This window comes from Mauremys reevesii, linkage group 2 (assembly GCF_016161935.1).
Source record: "Mauremys reevesii isolate NIE-2019 linkage group 2, ASM1616193v1, whole genome shotgun sequence".
Taxonomy (NCBI): domain Eukaryota; kingdom Metazoa; phylum Chordata; order Testudines; family Geoemydidae; genus Mauremys; species Mauremys reevesii.
Window position 1 is genome coordinate 149,199,607 of NC_052624.1, and position 20,815 is coordinate 149,220,421.

Consider the following 20,815-nt stretch of genomic DNA (forward strand, 5'->3'; position numbering starts at 1 on the left):
TAGTGAATCCCCAGTCTCATTCCTGCAGGACAAGGTTTTTCCAAAGCATTCGGCCTCGACTTACCTCAGATATCTTTGGAGCCTATGGGGCACTTAAGCCAGAGCTGAGTGCTTTTGATTATTCCATAACCTAAAGCCCACCTGTGCAAGCAGCACCTAAAATTGGCAGTCTCAGCAAAGAGGCCAAGGACCAAATGGGACAGACACACTGGACTCCCACTTAGTCATAGAGAATGGCTCTTCCTGGTCATGGGTGCAGCACCCTGGTAGGTCATTCTGGGCCAGTCTCTACCTGTACTGTAGATAAACAGGACTTCTGTCAGCCTAGAAACTTTTCTACGGTCATCTTGACAGTCACCAAAGATTGAACATAGGACTCCAGAGATAAAGCTTGAGCTTCTGCAGCTTGAGCTAAAGGGTTAAATCCCCCAGCTGGCAGCTGTAGTAGGCTCTCAACCTCTGTTGGTCAGGAATTTTTTGATTAAACTCTTGTTTCATCAGAAAATGCTGATTTGTCAAAGCTGAAACCTGTTTGTGGGGAAAAGCTTGACTTTGACAAATTTCTTGTTCTGAAAAAATTTTTGGAAAACAAATCAACTTTTGAAATTGTCGAATGTCCTGGTTTGACACTTATGAAATGAAAAGTTCTGGGGTTCAGTTGGGAATGACATTTTGTTTCAAAATTTAAGTTAATTTGTAATTTAAAAAAAATAAAAGATGAGAACGAAACATTTCAATTGACACTAACCGGTTTTGGTTGTTTCGGGGGGATTTTCGGTTTGTGAAAAATATTTTTTCCCAGTTGCAACAGGAATTTATTTATTTATTTTGAAATTTTGAATTTTTTTCTGGGTTGGGAAAACAGTTTGCTGCCTACTCTAGTGCCAAATAACATGCACTGGGCAGGGATCCACGCTCTTGCCAATGCTGAATTCACCTTCTTGGACAGAGATTGCAGTGTGTTAATGCTTTGCTGGACATTTTGAGAGAGTGTAACCTTCCATCAGATCTCCAGCATCCCACCTCCCCAGCGATATGACACAACATACACGTGTTAACACTGCTTTGAGAATCGAAGGCCAGATTTTCTAGCCAGGTTGTTCGAGAAGGTTTTCATTTGCTTCTTCCTGCTTAGGAGGAAAGAAGCCACGTGCTCAGGGTTTGTCTACACTACAGTCGGAGGTGTGGTGGCAGCTTGGGCAGACGTACCTATGCTAGCCTGACTAAAAATAGCTGTGTATACAGGGAGGCACAGGCTAGCAACACAAATCCATACCCAGGGGGCTCGTACTGCTTACACCACCACATCTACACTGCTATTTTTAACCATGCTTGGGTAAAGCTGCCCAAGCTGCACTCACACCTTGGATTGCAGTGTAGACATTATACCCTCCATCATCTAAGACCGTGGGCCATGCCTTTGAGTTAACAGTGATGGTTTCCTCTCTGTGAAATCTCAGTCAAATTCCCACATAGCCAAGTTCAAGAGTTCCTTTCCTCTCCAGCTGATTTTTTTTTCACCGCTGAATGCAGTTGCTTTATGCATTTGAAGCTTTTTAAAAACATCGGTCTGACAGCAAGCGGGGTCATGTCTAGTTGCTGGCGTCTCGGGCAAGAGAGCTGTAGGTTTTTTTCCTCCTCTTTTTAAAAAACGCTTTGCTCAAGCAGTATGAAGAACTCGTTCTCTGAAATACCCCCCAGCTTCAGTCTTTGGGGCTATGGGGGCCAGATATTTGGTAACGGGCTCTCCAACCTGGCAGACAAAAGAATAACAAGATTCAATGGCTGGAAGCTGAAGCTAGACAAATTGAGACTGGAAATAAGATGTAAATTTTTAATAGGGAAGGTAATTGGATCCATTTTCCAAGGGTTGTGGTGGATTCTCCATCGCTGGCCATTTTTAATCAGATTGGATGACTTTCTCAAACAGATGTTCTAGTTCAAAGACATTATTTCGGGGAAGTTCTTTGGCCAGGACAGCGCATTAGATGATCATAATGGTCCCTCAGTCTTTGGAATCTATGAATCTAGGTTGTGCACCTGTCCCACAGCAGAAGACTCAGAACAGTCTTGTTCAGAGAGATGGGGGCTGATGCTTGGCACCTTGCAGGATTCAGGCCTTAAATAACATGAGAGTCCTTAGCTCTTCTTCAGGTCTGTGTGGCTTGAAAGCTTGTCACTTTCACCAGCTGAAGTTGGTCCAATAAAAGATATCACCTCGCCCACCTTATCTCTCTAAGACACCCTCTTCTCCCCTCTTCTCCCCCCCCCCCCCCCCCGGTCACAACAACACTGTAAACAATATTGAATCCTTCTCCTCTAGGTCTTCTCGCAAAGGTGCCAAGGAGCACCAGTCATCTAAGTGCTGTGGATGTTTGCCATCTAAGACCCAACAACTCAATTCATGTAGATCACCGAATATCCATGAGATCATAGAATCATAGAAGATTAGGGTTGGAAGAGACCTCAGGAGGTCACCTAGTCCAACCCCCTGCTCAATGATAACAGTTTTTGCTCGCTGCCAGTTTGGGCTGGCTCTGAATGAGCAATAGGCATCTCATTCTGCTGCTAATCCCCTGAGGCTGCTTATCCGGAATAACACCAAAGATCTGAGATGGAACCAAACCTACTTATCAAGGGCCTGATCTAATGGAGACACATTTACTCCGGTCGGCTTTGACTCAGGCCCTAAGGGACATAGTAAATGTGCAGAAAGGTGGCTGAACATCCTCCACAGTGGCTTTTGGCCACTTCCACCAGAATCTGGCCACAACATGCAATTCACAAGTGCTAGTGGTTTTGACATGAATGCAGGAGTTATATTTTTCTGTGTTATCTAGCAGTGTCTTTATCCTTATGGGACTCTATATCTATTTTATTAAGACCCAAGCTTGTACTTGTTGAAGGCAATGGCAAAACTCCCATTTGATTTCAATGGGAATAGAATCTGCTATATTAAGCGTGGCAAGTGCCCCCCCCCCCCGGTGATGTATTACTTGGGTGAAATTCTGATCTCATTTCCAGGTCTTTGAGTAGCGGTAGAATTTAGCATCTTGCATTTAGCTTTGTTTTGTGGAATTCTGTGATCACTGTAGAACATGAAAGCAACAACACTAAGAAATGTTTTGTTCGTTAAAGAGGCTACAAATGAAAACTCCCCTTCCTTAATACATCATGAATTTGGCCCGTTCCCCCTCCTGTTTCCTCCATGTAAAGAGACAATGTGGATTCTCTACAATCCAATCCATACAGGGCAGCATCTCTCCTGTTTTTAAATCCTATGCCTCATCTAAGGGGGGAAAGGTCAATCTACTACACAGGTGCAGCAAATATGCCTGAGTCAGCATCAGTTGATGACTTCGGTTTTACCCCCTGGTCATAGTCTGCATAATGGAACATTGATTTATGAAATAAAGGTGAAGAAATTAATTGGAAGCAGCCAAGCAGCTGACAAACAGAATGCTCTGCAGGGTGGGGACAAAGCAGGATGAGCAGTGAAGTGTAAGAGAGGGTGAGTGAATCCTTTCTCTATATATTTTGCAATAACTCACTTCAGTTTCATGCTGAATTCAGCTAACTTACATTTAAAAATCTTCTGTCCTTGAAAACCAGAAATGGATTCGAAGCGCTGCTCCTGCGCTTTCCTCGGCCATCAGGTCCCGCGCCTCCCTTCCCCCAACACAGAAGATAACAGCTTTAAAAAAAAAAAAAAAAAGAGAGAAAAAAAAAAAAAAGGCCTGGCTGCTTTTAAAGCTGGATCTACTCTGACCTGCACCAGCATGAATTGGGCATTACTGCACTGAAATCAATGGAGTTATATCCATCTAAAAGTCAGTCTGAGTTCAGAATTGGGCCTCTTTTGTGTCGGGTGCCCCGCCAGCAACAGACCCGTGCCTTTGTAGCTCTGCTTGTGTACCTGCCACGCTGTCCCACTGCTCTGCGCTAGCAGAGTACTAGTAAATGTCAGTAAATCTTACAAAACAGAGTAACAAGGCCGGTCCTAACAGCTGTGTTTATTCTGGTGTTACCTGCAGAAGCAGGCAGAGCAGCCAACCTGCACAGCACATGCACAAACAGAACGACTGCAGGCTTGACCCTCATTGACATCTGTATAACCCTGTTGGATCTGGAGGTCTCTTTAAAGCAGAGATGGGCTGAAATGACACTATTTCAAAAATCATGATCTCAAACTAACCCAAACTGCAAGGACTTAACCCTGGGATTTTGGTTCAGCCCAGTGTGAAAAGAGCGGTCATTTAAAGAATTCAATTTTTTCAAATTTATCCCTGTTCTAATGCAAAGCTTGTTTCAGTCTGGGTCTCATTCTGTTGCCTCAGCAGATAGCCCCGTCTGCGTTTAAGTAACTGCCGCTGAAAGAGAAGTTGGTCCTAAATGCATAGGCCTACATTTTAAGTGACTGGTTGTTTTGATTGCCTCTGGTTTTGGATTGCACCAACACAAGCCACCTTTTAAAAGGGTCTGATTTTCAGATGTGCTGTGCCCTGCCAGGGGGCAGTTCCTGCAACTGCAGTTCTGGGTGGAGCCGCCATTAAAGTGGCTCAAGTTGAACACTCAAAACCACTAGCCGTTTGGAAATCTTGGGCAATTAAGATGACAGGTCAGTGATTTGTTGGGGGAAGAGTCAAAGCTAGCCTCATATCCCCTCTTCTTGGTCCTCCTTTTCCCATTCCCATCCCCAAGGATGGATAAAAAACCCACCACATATGTTCGCTTGCCCAATATGGTTGCATTTTCCTACTCCTCACTTTTGTCAGGGCTCTGCCTGGCCACTTGCGGACTCTAGTAGCCTTCACTCTTTCCCTGCGTGCGCCCCCAGCTCTGAGACAGTGGTGGTGTCCTACCGGCATCCCTTCCAGCGATCACTGCCAGCCTTGCCTACACCTTCCCTGTTCTTTCCCCACACCCCACCCCTCCTTTGTATCCCTCACCCTTTCTGGTGATTGTTGCAAGCAGCTGCATCCTCTGCCAGCCCCAGGGGGCCACCTTGCCTAGGCACAACCCTTCCCCTGTCAATCCTGGGGATAGGCACACATTGATTCGGTGGCAGGTCCCAGCTGAAGCCAGCACTTTGCTGATCAAGCGAATCTCAGGCAAGGAGAGAGGCAAGTGCCTCCCTGTCAGCCTCCCCCCTCCGCTGCGCTCCCTCCTCCCTGCCATGCAGATTTGCAGTTGTCTGGGCGTTGTTAATTTCCAGGAGCAGGAGGAATAGGATTGGTGTTTGCGGGGCTATAAAAGGGGAGAGCCAGGCGCATTGTCCTTCCCCCCACCTTTCTGTGCATCACCCACCCAGCCTCGTCCCTTCCCTGCCTGCATCTCCCTCGCAGCCTCACCATGAGCTACAGCAGCGACCTGCTCTACCCACCCTCCTCCTATAAGAAGATCTTCGGGGACACCTCTCGCCTCTCCAGCAGAGTCTACAGCAGCTCGTCCGCTCCCCGGGCTGCCGGCTACCGCGCCCACCATGCCAGGGACTCCTACCCCTCCTCCTATCGCAAGCTGGCCGTGCCCAGCTCCGTGGAGCACCTGGAGCTGCTCTCCCAGTCCAGCGCGGTGAGCAACGAGCTGAAAATCGTGCGCACCAACGAGAAGGAGCAGCTGCAGGGGCTCAACGACCGCTTCGTGACCTACATCGAGAAGGTGCACCAGCTGGAGCAGCACAACCGGCTGCTGGAGGCCGAGGTCTCCCTGCTGCGCCAGCGCCAGGCGGAGCCCTCCCGCCTGCAGCAGCTCTACGAGCAGGAGATCCGCGAGCTGCGCGCCAAGGTGGAGGAGCTGCGCCACGAGCGGGACGAGGCGCAGCTGGAGAGCCAGCAGCTGGAGCAGGGGCTGCAGCGCCTGCGGGAGCAGTGCCAGGAGGAGGCGCGCAGGCGGGAGGAGGCCGAGCTGGCGCTGCGCGAGTACAGGAAGGACGTGGACCACGCCACCCTGGCCCGGCTGGAGCTGGAGAAGAAGGTGGAGTCGCTGCTGGACGAGATCGCCTTCCTCCGGAAGGTGCACGACGAGGAGGTGGCGGAGCTGCAAGCCTCGCTGCAGGATGCGCAGGTACCAGCGCCCTGCCCAGCCCTGCGCTGCCCTCTCCACCTGCCCCAGCCCAGCATCCCCCGGCCCTGACCGCCCCGCCCTGCGCTCCCCATGTCCCTGCCCAGCCCTGCGCTCCCCTCTCCACCTGCCCCTGCCCAGCATCCCCCGGCCCTGACCGCCTCTCCCTGCACTCCGATCCCCTGCCCAGCCCTGCGCTCCCCTCTCCACCTGCCCCTGCCCAGCCCTGCGCTCCCCATGTCCCTGCCTAGCCCTGCGCTGCGCTCCACATCTGCCCTTCGCCAGCATCCCCCGGCCCTGACCGCCTCGTCCTGCGCTCCCGAGGTCCCTGCCCAGCCCTGCGCTCCGCTCCCCGCCTGCCCCTGCCCAGCGCTGGGCTCCCAGTTCTGTATCCCCCTGACAAACGCTGAGCTCCCCTCCCCACCTGCCCCTCCCCAGCCCTGTTCTCTCTTCCCCTCCCCTCTCTGCCCAGCCCTAGCCCTGCACGCTCCCTGTTCTGTATCCCCCCAACTCTGCCGCACGGCTCACCCCACTTGTCCCTGCCCAGCACAGCACTCCCCTTTCTGCATCCCCCGCCTTCCCAGTGCTCCCCTCCCTGCAAGATGCCCAACAGCAGCCTCCTCAGGTGGCACATAACACCCCCCAGGGCTCAGTGTTCCCTCCGGGATTCAACCACCCGGCAATCCCGTTCCACCACCCACATCCCCAGGTGCCCAGTGCCCTTCTCCCCCCCACATGCCACGTGGATGGGGTGTGCCTTCACTCACCCCCAATATCCATCTCCTCCTAAGGAGTATTACACACACACACAAACCCCTCCTCCTGTGTGCTGGATAAAGTGTGTGCTACACACACGCAGCCCTGTGTCTCTGTGCTGGATAAAGTGTGTGCTATACACACATACGCACCCTTCCTGTGTGCTGGATGAGGTGTGTTATACGCACTGATTACCCCTCTTCTGTATGTGCTAGATGGATAGGGTGTGGCACACATGCACAATACTGCCCTCCTCCTCTATGCTGTGCATCACAGCACAGCCCTCACCCCCACCCCATAATTTTAGACTTCCATAGGCTGAGCATATAGAGAGTGTTACATACACTCCCCCTATTCTCTTCCTCTTGCATATGCTGAATGGATAGATACTAGAGCCTTTGCACTGGGCACAAAGCTACTGCAGCCAGTCGGTCATTGGAAGGTTATCTTTGTTAAGGGAGACATTTGACTGGCTCACCTCATGGTGTTGGATGCCTGCACACAGTGCTTTTGCATCCTGCAGCTATGACCCCATCCTCCTTCCCTATATTGAATAGAGTACTTACATATTCTGCTTTTTTTATTACATTGTTTTCGGCATAAAGTCATCTGGAAGGTTAAATCAGCGCCTCATCTTCTTTTGCGTTGAGTATTGGATTGGCTCACACTGGACTGCTGGAAGTGTGATTCAGTTCCTTGAATACCACAGCAAACTGTACCTTGATTCCATTATTGCTAAGCCCTGCTGGGAAGATAGCATCCTGCTGCTATGCTGCAGTGCCATTGGTACAATAGGTACCTAGCACCCACCCTGCAGAGCGCACACAGTGACAATCTATTGTGCCTGAGCCATGTGCTAGTGGAATGAAAAGACCGAAGCTTAGAAGAGAAGGAAAGCTCAATCCTGGCTTCATTCATCAGTCTGGGTTTCAAGTGAAGTTGTGGGACTTTTTCTGTACATGTTGGGAGGAAAAAATGAAGCATGCTTAATGCAAAAGGTAGCTAACCCACGTTAATTCTTTGGATGTACATGAGAATAGCGGTTATCCTAATGAGCTTGTTATGTGTAGGTTTCATGGGCAGCTCAGTGACAAATCTTTTGTCATGGGGGTTTCGTTATTGTCCACTTTGCAAGGTGTTGTCAGACAAATGTTAAAATGCACGTAAAGGTATTAAAACACCAGATCCGTAAGGACAGACCCAGAGCAGCTAAGTGAAGCGGCTGCACAGCTGCAGTTGCATTATTGATGGAAACGGATGAATCTCCTGAGCATTGAAATCAATAGCTGGTGCAGAGGTATTGTAATGCAGCCTTGAGTATCCAGATGGAATCATAGAAACACAGGGCTGGAAGGGAATTAAGAGGTCATCAAGTCCAGCCCCCTGCGCTGAGGCAGAGCCAAGTAAACGGAGACTGTCCCTGAGAGGTGTTTGTCCAGCCTGTCCTTAAAACCTCCAATGATGGGGATTCCACAACCTCCTTTGGAAGCCTGTTCCAGAGCTTAACCACCCTTAGAGTTAGAAAGTGTTTCCTACTATCTCCCCTCAATCTCCCTTGCTGCAGATTAAGCCCATTATGTTTTGTCCTGCCTTGCACACAGAGAACAGTTGATCACCATCCTCTTTATAACTGTATTTGAAGACTGTTGTCAGGTCCCCCCTCGTTCTTCTTTTCTCAAGACTAAACATGCCCAGGTTTTTTAACCTTTCCTTGTAGATTAGGTTTTCTAAACTTATTATCATGTGTGTTGCTTTCCTCTGGACTCTCTCCAATTTATCTGCATCTTTCCAAAAGTGTGGCACCCAGAATTTGACACAATGCTCCAGCTGAGGCCTCACCAGTGCCGAGAGGAACAGGACAATTACCTTATGTGCAACGCTCCGGTTAACTGCATCACACCATTGTCTCATGTTCAATTTATCTACTACAACCCCCGGACCCTTTCCAGCAGTACTGCCACCAAGCAGTTATTCCCCATTTTGTAGCTGTGCATTTGATTTTTCCTTGCTAAGTGTAGTTCTTTACACGTTTCTTTCCTGAATTTCATCTTGTTGATTTCAGACCAATTTGTCAAGGCCACTTGAATTCTAATCCTGTCTTCCAAAGTGTTTGCAACCCCTCTCAGCTTGGTATCATCTGCAAATTTTATAAGCATACTCTCCACCCCATTGTGCAAATCATTAATAAAAATATTAAATAGTTTCAGACCCAGGACTGATCCCTGCAGGACCCCAGTAGATACACCCTCCCAGTCTGACAGTGAACCATTGATAACTATTCTTTGAGTATCAGAGGGGTAGCCGTGTTAGTCTGGATCTGTAAAAGCAGCAAAGAATCCTGTGGCACCTTATAGACTAACAGATGTTTTGGAGCATGAGCTTTCGTGGGTGAATACCCACTTCGTCGGATGCAAGACTTTCTTTGAGTATGGCCTTTCAACCAGTTGTGCACCCACCTTCTAGTAATTCCATCTAGACTACATTTTGCTTATGAGAATGTCATGTGGGACAGGTCAAAAGCCTTACTAAAATCAAGATCTATCGCATCTACTCCTTCCCCCCATCTGCTGGGCCAGTAACCGTGTCAGAAAAGGAAATTAGGTTGGTTTGGCATGATTTATTCTTGATAAATCTATGCTGGCTAGTCCTTATAACCCCATTATCCTCGAGGTGATCACAAATTGATTGTGCAATAATTTGTTCTGGCATCTTTCCAGGTATTAAAGTTAGGCTGACTGGTCTATAATTCCCAGGGTGCTCTTTGTTGCCATTCTTAAAAACAGATACTATGTTTGCCCTTCTCCAGTACTCTGGGACCTCACCCATCCACCATGGATTTCCCCTGAAATGTCACGAGGGACGCAGAGTACATTCAGAGGACCAAAGCTTTGGCTAATGAAAAGATTTTCATGTAATTTATGCAGAGGAAGGTTGGTGTTGTAGCTAACGCACTGGATTGGGATTTGAGATGAGCTCTGCTACAGATTTCTTATGTGACTTGGCCAAGTCGCTTAGTCTGAGCCTGACCCAGTTTCCTGTCTGTAATATCAGGACACTACTCTCCCATTCTTTGTCTCTCTCGATCAGAAACTGTTAGGGATGGGGAGGGACTGTCTCAGTCTTTGTACAGCACTTAGGCCATTGGGGCACGTAGATATAATTGTAATAATACCACAAATAGATTTTTTTTGATGGGGCAGAGAAGGGTACAACTCTGGCTATAACAGGGAAATTTGGCTATGGCTGCAATAATCAAGGTTGCACTGTATTCTCAGAGTACGTTAAACCTAGAAATATGACTCTGCTTCCGCTTTGTTCTCTCTTGCTTGCTTGTTTTGCTTGTTCCTCTGACAGTGGCTTTCAGTCCTCCCTTAACTATGCTACTTGCAGCATATATATATATATTTTAGTGCTTTGCTAGATTGGAGCCAGGGTGCTGTGCACCTTACAGGATCAAGCCAGCATAATGAGACCACTTCAGCCTTCAAGTTGCATCTGCTTACACTACAGCTGACTTTGACCCAGTACATTCCTGAATACATGAATATTTGAACTTCTCTTAGACTAGGAGCTGAAGCCCATTTCATTCAAAGCAGGACTTTCCCCTGCATTAGAGGTCTGATTTCACTTATGACCCCACTGTGTAATGAGGTATAATGATACCAGCAAATGCCATTTCTTTTGCATATTTGCTACAATGTCCTTTGTTTGCAAGGTTAAACTCTACTTCTGGAATGCCATTCATTTTGCATCATAGAATCATAGAATATCAGGGTTGGAAGGGACCTCAGGAGGTATCTAGTCCAACCCCCTGCTCAAAGCAGGACCAATCACCAATACATAACTTATCTTCATATATAGGACTAAATCCATTGCTAGAGTTGCACTTGCATATTCCATATTCTGCGGTCCATGTTCCTCAGTGAGGAACTCCACTGGTTGTATTATAATAAATATGTGCAGGAATCTGATGAGCAAACCCTAAAATGAGCTCTTTGTATCATGGCCACAATCCACCATCTGTATGGAAATTCACTGACAGACCAATAACTTTCTGGCTTTCCTAATATTTTTCAGCATAAGGCCAGGTTGTGGAAAACTCTTTCAATGTGTAAAATCTGTAATCTGCAGAGCTCCAAAGAATACAGCAGGCCCCAGGGGTTGGATTGAGAAGGCAAAGCATTCTGTTTGCCCACAATGCTGTCCTTTTTCTCCCTCAAATGGGGGAGCAATAAACCAGTTACATTTACACGTTTAGATTCAGATTGAACTGTGACTGAAGGCCAGCACTGTACAGAATTATGCAGAAACACTGGACAACTTAAATAAATGAGTCATTTCACTCTTGGGTGGTGTTACAGTAGCAACACTTAGCAGAGTTGTGTGTAGGATCAAAAGGACTTGCTAACCAATCCTGCACAACTCACATGTCTAAAATTAATGCTGTACCTGTCAAAGTCTTTGCTCCTCTGATGCATTTCTTTGAACCCAGGTTAATTTGCTATGTTAACCTTGTAATTGTTGAGATATTGACTTTTAACATGAGTCAATATCTAATCTATCTATCTATCACCATCCACCCCCTCTATTTATCTCCATACACACCCTCTCTGTCACTGTCTATGCACAAATACACGTAGAGAGAATGTCTGTCTAATGCATCTATACGTATCCATCTATGTGTCCTTTGCCTATCTGGTCTTTCTGCCTACATATTTACTCACCGTGGCTATAGACGGGGCACGGTGGCTGGTCAGCTGGTATAAACTGACATTGCTCCACTGACTTCAGAGGAGCTATGCAGATTTACACCAGCTAAGGATCTGGTCCCATATAATTTGTATTTTATAGTTTTAGCATATCATGCATGTGGAGGCGAGGGTCCTGCAATGTTCCCCCAGGCTATGTGACATTCTGTCATGCACCAGTGACTGCCCGCTTCGTGTCCACCAATCCACTTTGTTAGGACTTATTCCTGCCCCAAGTATCTGAATAATTTGGCTAGCTGCTGGGGTAACCTCACATCTCCCCCTGCCCTCAGGCCATCCCGTGACGGCAAAGGAGTTCCAGGACCGTGCATGCCTGTGGAGAGAACAGCCATGTAGCACTGAATCCCCTGACTTCATTTCTACCTTTTTCTTAATTCAAAGAGCCTCTGTATTGGGACCTCGTGATGCTGGGCTCCACCACTCGTAAGAGGTCTGGAGCTCAGTATGGGAGCCATTTGTCCTCCAGCTTGCTTCATGCAGAGGAAACACAGCTGTTCCACTGTGTCTTGAGCGCTCCGGCTCTGCATGGGGGACAAGGGGAAGGATCTGGGCCATCATTTGGGGCATTCAGCCTAGGATGTCAAGGAACAGCCCCGAGCAGCTTCAGTGTCTTTGTATTCCTCTCCGTTTCCCCATGCTTCATGCTGTCTGTGTGTGGGATGGGATCCCTTCCTTCTGTGCCCTCTCCAGGTCTCGGTGGAGGTGGACGTGAGCAAGCCTGATCTCACGGCCGCCTTGAAGGAGATCCGCATGCAGTACGAGGTCCTTTCCGCCCGGAACCAGCAGTCTGCCGAAGAGTGGTACAAATCTAAATTCGCCAACTTCACTGAGGAGGCAGCTCGCAGCAGTGACAGCATCCGCCAGGCCAAGGAGGAGATCACGGAGTACCGGCGCCAGCTGCAGGCCCGTAACATCGAGATCGAGGCTCTGAGGAATGCCAATGAGTCCCTGGAGAGGCAGCTGCAGGAAGCGGAGGAGAGGAGCAATGGGGAGATCCATAATCTGCAGGTAGAATCATAGAATATCAGGGTTGGAAGGGACCTCAGGAGGTATCTAGTCCAACCCCCTGCTCAAAGCAGGACCAATCCCCCAACTAAATTCCCAAATGGTCCCCTCAAGGATTGAACTCATAACCCTGGGTTTAGCAGGCCAGTGCTCAAACCACTGAGCTATCCCTGACACTTGCCAACAGACACTGGCTTCTTATTTGTTTCCAACTCAAGAGCTCACTCGCAGCCCTAGGAATCAGAGACTCAAGTGGCAAAATGCCAGATATGCATCTAGCAAAGATTATCCTGGGCTTTTGTCTTTCCTGATAGCTTGTGCAGGCCATGCTTTTGGGCATGTTTGCACTGGGAAGAAGACAGTCCTTACACAGAGATGGGATGTACACCTCTACCCCGATATAACGCTGTCCTCAGGAGCCCAAAAATCTTACCGCGTTATAGGTGAAACCACGTTATATCGAACTTGCTTTGATCCACCGGAGTGTGCAGCCCCACCCCCCCGGAGCACTGCTTTACCACGTTATATCCGAATTTGTGTTATATCGGGTCGCGTTATATCGGGGTAGAGGTGTACTTAGCAAACCTTGCCCTGAATGGGAGGGGGAGAGACTATGATAGTAACATTTCTATATGTCCCACCTGTGATCTTCAAACACTTTGAAAACATTCATTCACTACCCTGGGTGAGGTAGATTGTAAGTATTATTAGCCCCACGTCTCAGCTTGGGAAACGGAGGCACAAAGCATTCATTGATCTTTGGGGGCCTCTGTTTTTTGGGTGTCCACTGAGGGGCTGATTTCCAGAGGTGCTCAAATTCCAATTGCACCTCCCAAATGGTTCGACTTTTTTGAAATTGTAGATCTAAGTGACTTGCCCAAGATCAGGCTGTGAGCCAACAATAGAACCTAGAAGTCCGGGCTTCTAGTCTTCTGATTTGACTATTAGATTAGATAGAAAAAATAATAATCACGTGAACTCTTTTGAGGAACAGAGCTCATTTGCTAGAACAGCAGACGTCTGATATGCTGGGGAAGGGACCAGCCCAAACTAATGTCTGGTCGTATTAGTAAATGTATAGGATCACTACTGAGATTTGGGATATGCACTGTATAAACACAGAATAAGACAATCCCTTCCTTGAGGAGACTGCAGTTGAAATAAACAAGGCAGAGGTGGGAGGGAAAAGAGGTGAAATGACTTGCCCTGCTCAAACAGCAAGTCAGTGGCATAGCCAGGAATGGAAACCCAGTCCAGTCTGGGTCCCAGTCCAGCACTCTGCTCCACTGGACCACACTGATATCGCCTCCTGAGATCGGTTTGAACAACACATCTGGAAGGAGGGGCACTAAAAGCAAATGAGAGGGACCTATTGACATGCTCAGAATGTTCTCCCTTCCACTTCTTTTTCTGCAGGAGACTATTAACCAGCTTGAAAATGCTCTAAGGACGACCAAGGGAGAGATGGCTCGTCACCTCCGAGAGTACCAAGACCTGCTGAATGTGAAGATGGCCCTGGATATTGAAATAGCTGCATACAGGTAAAACGATACCAAGAGGCCTTCTTCCCCGATGGCTTTGGGGATGTTTGATGCTGGCGGTCACACCTCTCCGTTTGCGTAGAGAGAAACAAATACCCAGAAACATTATACCCCTGGATATTCTGTAAGATTGTGTATCAATCCAGCTGCGCAGTTCTGTAATGAGAATAATGAGAAAAATCATGAGAAAAATTGCAGCAGATCCCCAGGTTCAGCTCAGGGTTAGAACTGGTCAAAAGCCCCCATCCCCCCATTGCTCCTATTTTGACTCCTGTCCTCCTCATACGCATACGCATTTTAAAGTTTCCAGAGATTAATAGATTCTAAGGCCAGAAGGGACCACTGTGATCATCTAGTCTCACCTCCTGCATAACACAGGGCAGAGAAGGTCCCCAAAAATAATTCCTTGAGCGGAGCCTTTAAAAAAACATCCAAAAAGGAATCCATAGCAATATGCATTAGGAAACCTAGATCAAAATGCTGTACAGCAGCCATCTGTCTGTCTAGATCTTCAAGCTGGGATTTTCAAATGACCTAAAGGAGTTAGGTGCTCAGATCCCATTTAAATAGAAATATGGTATCCAGCTCCCTTATTCGTCTTTGAAGATCCCTGACATATATCACTGTCATCACCATGTTGCCTGGACACTCATCTCCATGGCATCATTGATGTCACGTAGTTGCGACGCTCTCGTCAGGGAATCCAGATCCCTAAGCCACCGTGTTACCTCTCTGCCTCGACAAGTGAGAGCTTTGCGGCTGCTAAACTGTGCATCAGCTCCCTGATGCTCCAGTGTGTCTGCCTTGCTAATGAGCTCCTCCAGACTCTGCCAGTCCAAACATGGCCATGCAGGTAAGAATCAGTGAAGCCCAGGTCCTGAGTTCCTGAGACATCTCCCTGCAGTCCTTCTCACCGGACACACTTAGAAATTATGAAGTTTACTGCTTCCAAAGAGACAGAGCACTCACCAGCCTGTTTGGCTGAGGACTCACGCATCAATATAACAGCGCTGGGGTGATTTTGTATAAAACAAGAACAAGTTATGTGATATGGCCGTGAAAAAAGCTAATGCGGTCTTGGGATGCATCAGGCGAGGTATTTCCAGTAGAGATAAGGAGGTGTTAGTACCATTATATAAGGCACTGGTGAGACCTCATCTGGAATACTGTGTGCAGTTCTGGTCTCCCATGTTTAAGAAGGATGAATTCAAACTGGAACAGGTACAGAGAAGGGCTACTAGGATGATCTGAGGAATGGAAAACCTGTCTTATGAAAGGAGACTCAAAGAGCTTGGCTTGTTTAGCCTAACCAAAAGAAGGCTGAGGGGAGATATGATTGCCCTCTATAAATATATCAGAGGAATAAATACCAGGGAGGGAGAGGAATTATTTAAGCTCAGTACCAATGTGGACCCAAGAACAAATGGATATAAACTGGCCATCAGGAAGTTGAGACTTAAAATTAGACAAAGGTTTCTAACAATCAGAGGAGTGAAGTTCTGGAACAGCCTTCCAAGGGGAGTAGTGAGGGCAAGAGACATATCTGTCTTCAAGACTAAGCTTGATAAATTTATGGAGGGGATGGTATGATGGCATAGCCTACTTTTGGCAATTAATTGATCTTTGATTATTAGCAGGTAAATATGCCCAATGGTCTGTAATGGGATGTTAGATGGGGTAGGATCTGAGTTACTATAGAGAATTCTTTCCTGGGTGCTGGCTGGTGAGTCTTGCCCACATGCTCAAGGTATAGCTGATTGCCATATTTGGGGTCGGGAAGGAATTTTCCTCCAGGGCAGATTGGCAGAGGCCCTGGGGGTTTTTTGCCTTCCTCTGCAGCACGGGGCATGGGTCACTTGCTGGAAGATTCTCTGCACCTTGAAGTCTTTAAACCATGATTTGAGGACTTCAATGGCTCAGACACAGGTTTGTTACACAGGGCCGCCCAGAGGGGGGGGCAAGAGGGGCAATTTGCCCCAGGCCCCGGGCCCCACAGGGGCCCCCACGAGAGTTTTTTGGGGCCCCTGGAGCGGGGTCCTTCACTCAGCGAATTACCGCCGAAGCGGGACCTGCTGCCGAAGTTCAGCTCGGTCTTCGGCGGTAATTCGGCGGCAGGGGGCCCTTCCGTTCCGGGACCCGCTGCCGAAGTGCCCCCTGCCGCCGAATTGCCGGCGGAGGCTGGGGTGCCCATCGGCAGCGGGTCCTGCTTCGGTGGTAATTCGGCGGCGGGGGGGGGGGCCCCCGCCGCGGGTCTTCAGCGCACTTCAGCGGCGGGTCCCGGAACGGAAGGGCCCCCCGCTGCCGAAGACCCCAGGCCTCCGGAATCCTCTGGGTGGCCCTGTTGTTACAAGAGTGAGTGGGTGAGATTCTTTGGCCTGCGTTGTGCAGGAGGTCAGACTAGATGATCATAATGGTCCCTTCTGACCTTAAAGTCTAAGTTTGTTAATAAAGAGCACAGATTTAAGTGATATCAGGCAAGAATAAAAGAGGATAAAAGGATTAAACAATACAAAAGTAACATGCTTTCTAGTGCCTAAAGCTTAATTCTAGGAAGATATATCTTTGCTGAAAACAGTTTCTCATTTGTAGCAAATTATCAGCCAGGATCTACCATTCACAGGCTCAGAGGGTGCTGTACCCTGTGTTCCCAAGTGATGGGAAAGAACTAAGGGTTCTTTCCCCTTCTTTTTGTAGTCCTGTGAACCTTTGAAGTGTATCTCCATGTAAAGTTTTTCTCCCCTGCTGCTTGTGCAGATGCCAGGCTGTCTCCTTCCTCCTCTGGTCAATCTGTTTCTCTGCTTGGCTTAATCACTTGCTTTCCTTCGATGTAAATGTCTTTCCATTGTCTCTGGCCTCACCTTGCTCAATATGCATTGGGGATGCAGGCAAACAAACAGCCAAGACAGCATTCCTTTGTCAAGGGCAGAGTGCCTCCAAAAGCCTATTTTAAGAACATATTTCCATCACACATCTGTAGTGCTATATACGCGACCTGGACACGTACCCCGCGATGATATTCATCACCAGCGTGTCGCCAGTTTTTCTCTGATTCCTTCTGCGACACAGTTTGGATGGATGGTCTGAGTCGCAGGGTTTGGCTGGATAGTTTGTCTGGAGTGTGCCCGTGAAGTAGCTCTTCGGGTCTCAGTAGCCTTTGATCGATAGCGCTTAGCAGAATGCTGAGCCTGCCATAGAGGCTGTTCCTTCCTGGGGGCAACGTGCTGATTGATCGCTTGCCTGCTTTCCCATGGGTGGGGGGGGAGGGAAGTTCCCCGTTGCCACATCTCGATGAAAACTGATCTGGGAAGGATATTTTAGAAAGGAGAAGGCAGGGATCTGAAATCTTGCTCCAGCAAGCAGCTTCATTGCACCTTTCTTGGTGTTTCCCTCTCCCCCTCAGGAAATTACTGGAAGGGGAGGAAACGCGGCTAAGCACCGTCAGCAGCGGGAACACCTTCGGCCTTGGCTACACATTCTCATCTAGCCCTTTCTCCGGCGCAAAAGCCTTCTCTACCAGCACAGTCACTGTCAGGAGGGAGGAGAAGCGAGACCTGCAGGAAAGCATCAAGGATCCCAGACTTTCAGAGGAGCCGAAGCCTGCTGAGGAAGATCAGCCCGGAGAAGAAAAGGCTGAAACCGTCCCAGCCAAGAACTAAACTGGAGTGAAGTCACTATGCGCCTCCCCAAGGGGAAAAGGAGTCCCTCACAGGCGAGAGATTACGTTGTGTTCTAATGTAGCCAATTACAGTAATACTGAGCGGCAGCCTGGTCCAGTGGCTAGTGCTCTGGACTGGGACTCAGAGTCCTGGGTTCTAGTCCCAGCTCTGCCACTGGCCTGCTGGGTGACCTTGGGCAAGTCACTTCACCTCCCTGCGCCTCAGTTTCCTCTCTCACCTTGTCTATGTAGATTGTAAGCTTCTCTGGGCAGGGACTGTCTCTGGCTATGTGTTTGTACGGCGCCTAGCACAATGGGGCCTTGATCTCCGTTGGAACCTTTGGTGCTGCTCTAATAATGCTTGTAGAACAAAGATATGTATGTGTGTTCCCTGCCCTCTCCAGGCTCGACTTCCAGGCCCTCATCCTGCTCACACTGCACATGGTGGTAAAACATTCCAGTGACTTCAGCGGGGTCAGAGTTGGGTCCCTACATAAGTGTCCAGGGCTTCAGAGCCCTGACCCCTCCCTCCCACACTCTGCAGTGCACCGTTAGCTGCTCCAACCCCTATTGTCTCCGTTGCGGTTTATAGAGTAGGCTCAGTTAAATGGGAGGTTGGCTGGTGCAGCTAGATGCTCAGAACCAAACCTTGGCCCCTGTTGAAGTAAATATTGAAATGCCCATAGATTCTAGGGGACCATTTTATTGGCCCAAAGCCTGGCAAACTTGGTCTAGTTGCCTGAAAGGATTGGGAACCAAAGCCACTAAATACCCTATGGAAACCAAGTGAGAACGAGGGTGTAAATGGTTTCTTGAAAGGCCCTTAGACACACCTATTATTCGGCAATAGCTAGAGCAGTGTTTCCCAAACTGCGGGTCACCGCCCTGAATGGGGACAGGCCATCAGCAGATGGCGTCACAGTGATCCCTAGTGTTCAGAGGACACCATTTTGCGCTGCACAGCGTAACCTCGCATGTATGGTGCGTGCAAGGTCACAATGCCTGGAGGGCGCCATTTTGCTCTACAAAATGGCTGCCTCCGCACAGTGAGCCCTCGTATACACTATACAGATGAGGTCATGCTGTGCGAAGGATGCTATTTGGCTCTTCAAAATGGCATCCTCCATGCTGTCTGGAGTCCCGGGAAGAACTAAGTCATTAAAATGGGGTCATGCCAGCAAAAAAGTTTGAGAACCCCCAATCTAGAGCAATGCTGGTCCGGCATATTCATAGATGGTCAGCCAGTTTCTTCCATTCCCCCTTTCCCTTGTCTTTGTTGGGAGTAGGGTGACCAGACAGCAAGTGTGAAAAATGGGGACGGGGATGAGGGGTAATTGGCATCTATATAAGAGAGCCCCAAATATCGGGACTGTCCCTATAAAATCGGGACTTCTGGTCACCCTAGTTGGGAGTTGTCTCAGCACTCAGCCCCAACCTCCTCATGAGACTCCTTCCATTCTTAACACCTCGTTCTGCCTTTCCTGGGTCATCTTAGCTATACCAACAAACCCTTTCTAGTGTAGATAAGGCCATGCACGACAAGAGGAGAGATAGAAAAGCTCTGGTTTAAGGCCAGTTTTTGATGCATTTATTCACACTGAATAGCACCTTACTCCATAAGTGGTCTCACTGGGGTACTAGCAAGGGTCTCAGTGTAAATAAGGGTACTAAGAAATCTGGCTCTTTGAGATGGATTTTCACAAGAGCACACTTGGTGTGTTTGGTGTTGAGCCTTTCTGCCAATCTGGCCAAGATTTTGGAATTTGCAAATTTAGCCCTTCCTGATTAATAGTGGATTTATAGCTCTTCTTTAAAAAAACAGCATTTCGGGAGCGTAGGGCAGATGGCATCAGTAATATTTTCTGGGAATGGCAATCTGAAGATGTCATGGAAATTCAGGTGCTGTAATTATGATGCAGAAAGGCCGTCTGTAAACACAGTCTGATAACCTTCAGTTAACATCCATATGTTATTTGTCTGTTTCTCTTCCAACCCACGAATGTACCCCGGGGGAAAAGAATTGTATCATGAAAGTGAATGTTCTGTAGAAAGAATTAGCTTGATATTCTGAATGTAGAGCAGACAGCGATTGATCGCTGGGGACATTAGAGTTCTGTTAGAGGGCTTGAGGTAGGTTTAAAACTTTAGTCTAGAGCTGGTCAAAATGGTTCGAATTTCAAAACATTGATGATTTCAGAATTTGCCATTTGAAGGGGGAAAAAATTGGGGAGAAACTTTATCCCCATTTTTCAATCAACTGGAGAACTTTAGACTGTTACTGAATGCAGATCCATGGCCTAATCTAGAGTGTGTATGTATAGTGGAATGTAGACTGGTTATAAGACAATGGTTATTGCAAGTGCTCTTTCTTTAATCGATATGACATTTTGGATCGAGGTATCATTTTGCATGAAGTTATCTGTCAGATAATTTGAATGTGACTTTCCTCTTTTTCCATTAAAATATTCTGTGTTTATTTGGAAGGCAAATGAATAGAAAACCGAATCCCCAATAAACAGTATGTTGGTGTCTGAACAAAAATGTTGTTTGCAGCTTGTAAACTCATCTGCCTGGCATCCTAGTCCTAAATCTCAGCATGTATCTCCATCAATGTCTATGAAGCTACATTGATTTCTCCCAGCTGAGGATCTGGTCCTGTATTTCTAAGTCTCATTTGTTTAACACATGTGCCATACTCTAGTCCAGGGACCATGATTTGGTTGTTGGCTTCAGCATTTTTAGTTCTCTATGTGCTTTATTTTTATCCGTTTCTTTCCCCCATTGGAAATACTGGGCCAGATCTTTAGTTGACGTAAATCAGCATAACTCTGCTGAAGTCAGTGGAAACACACTGATTTACACCAGCTCAATATCCGGTTCTGTATTTAAAGCCCATTGCCAAGTGCCTGTAGGGCACGCAGTTCAGACAGCGAGTGCAAGGCCTATGCACTGGTTAAGCCTTCAGAATTGGACAGATTCTTTGCAAAGGGATGAGTTTCACCCCTAAGCAACGGTTGTGACAAAGGAGT

The 20,815-nt window shown here is 47.9% G+C and overlaps 1 protein-coding gene across 1 annotated transcript; it reads left to right on the plus strand.

Annotated features, from left to right (window-relative positions):
- The first annotated feature begins 5,183 nt into the window (after nt 1–5,183).
- LOC120399339 (low molecular weight neuronal intermediate filament-like) lies at nt 5,184–18,159 on the plus strand. The gene is made up of 4 exons (XM_039527532.1): nt 5,184–6,063; nt 12,276–12,593; nt 14,007–14,131; nt 17,532–18,159. Exons 1-4 carry the CDS (start codon nt 5,353–5,355, stop codon nt 17,785–17,787), a joined length of 1,410 nt encoding a protein of 469 aa, XP_039383466.1. The 5' UTR covers nt 5,184–5,352; the 3' UTR covers nt 17,788–18,159.
- The last annotated feature ends 2,656 nt before the right edge of the window (nt 18,160–20,815 follow it).

Coding starts and splice junctions, on each gene's coding strand:
- LOC120399339 (XM_039527532.1), top strand. CDS start 5,353: ATGAGCTACAGCAGCGACCTGCTCTACCCACCCTCCTCCTATAAGAAG. Junction 12,594..14,006: donor GGGAGATCCATAATCTGCAG/GTAGAATCATAG, acceptor CTTTTTCTGCAG/GAGACTATTAACCAGCTTGA. Junction 14,132..17,531: donor ATTGAAATAGCTGCATACAG/GTAAAACGATAC, acceptor TCTCCCCCTCAG/GAAATTACTGGAAGGGGAGG.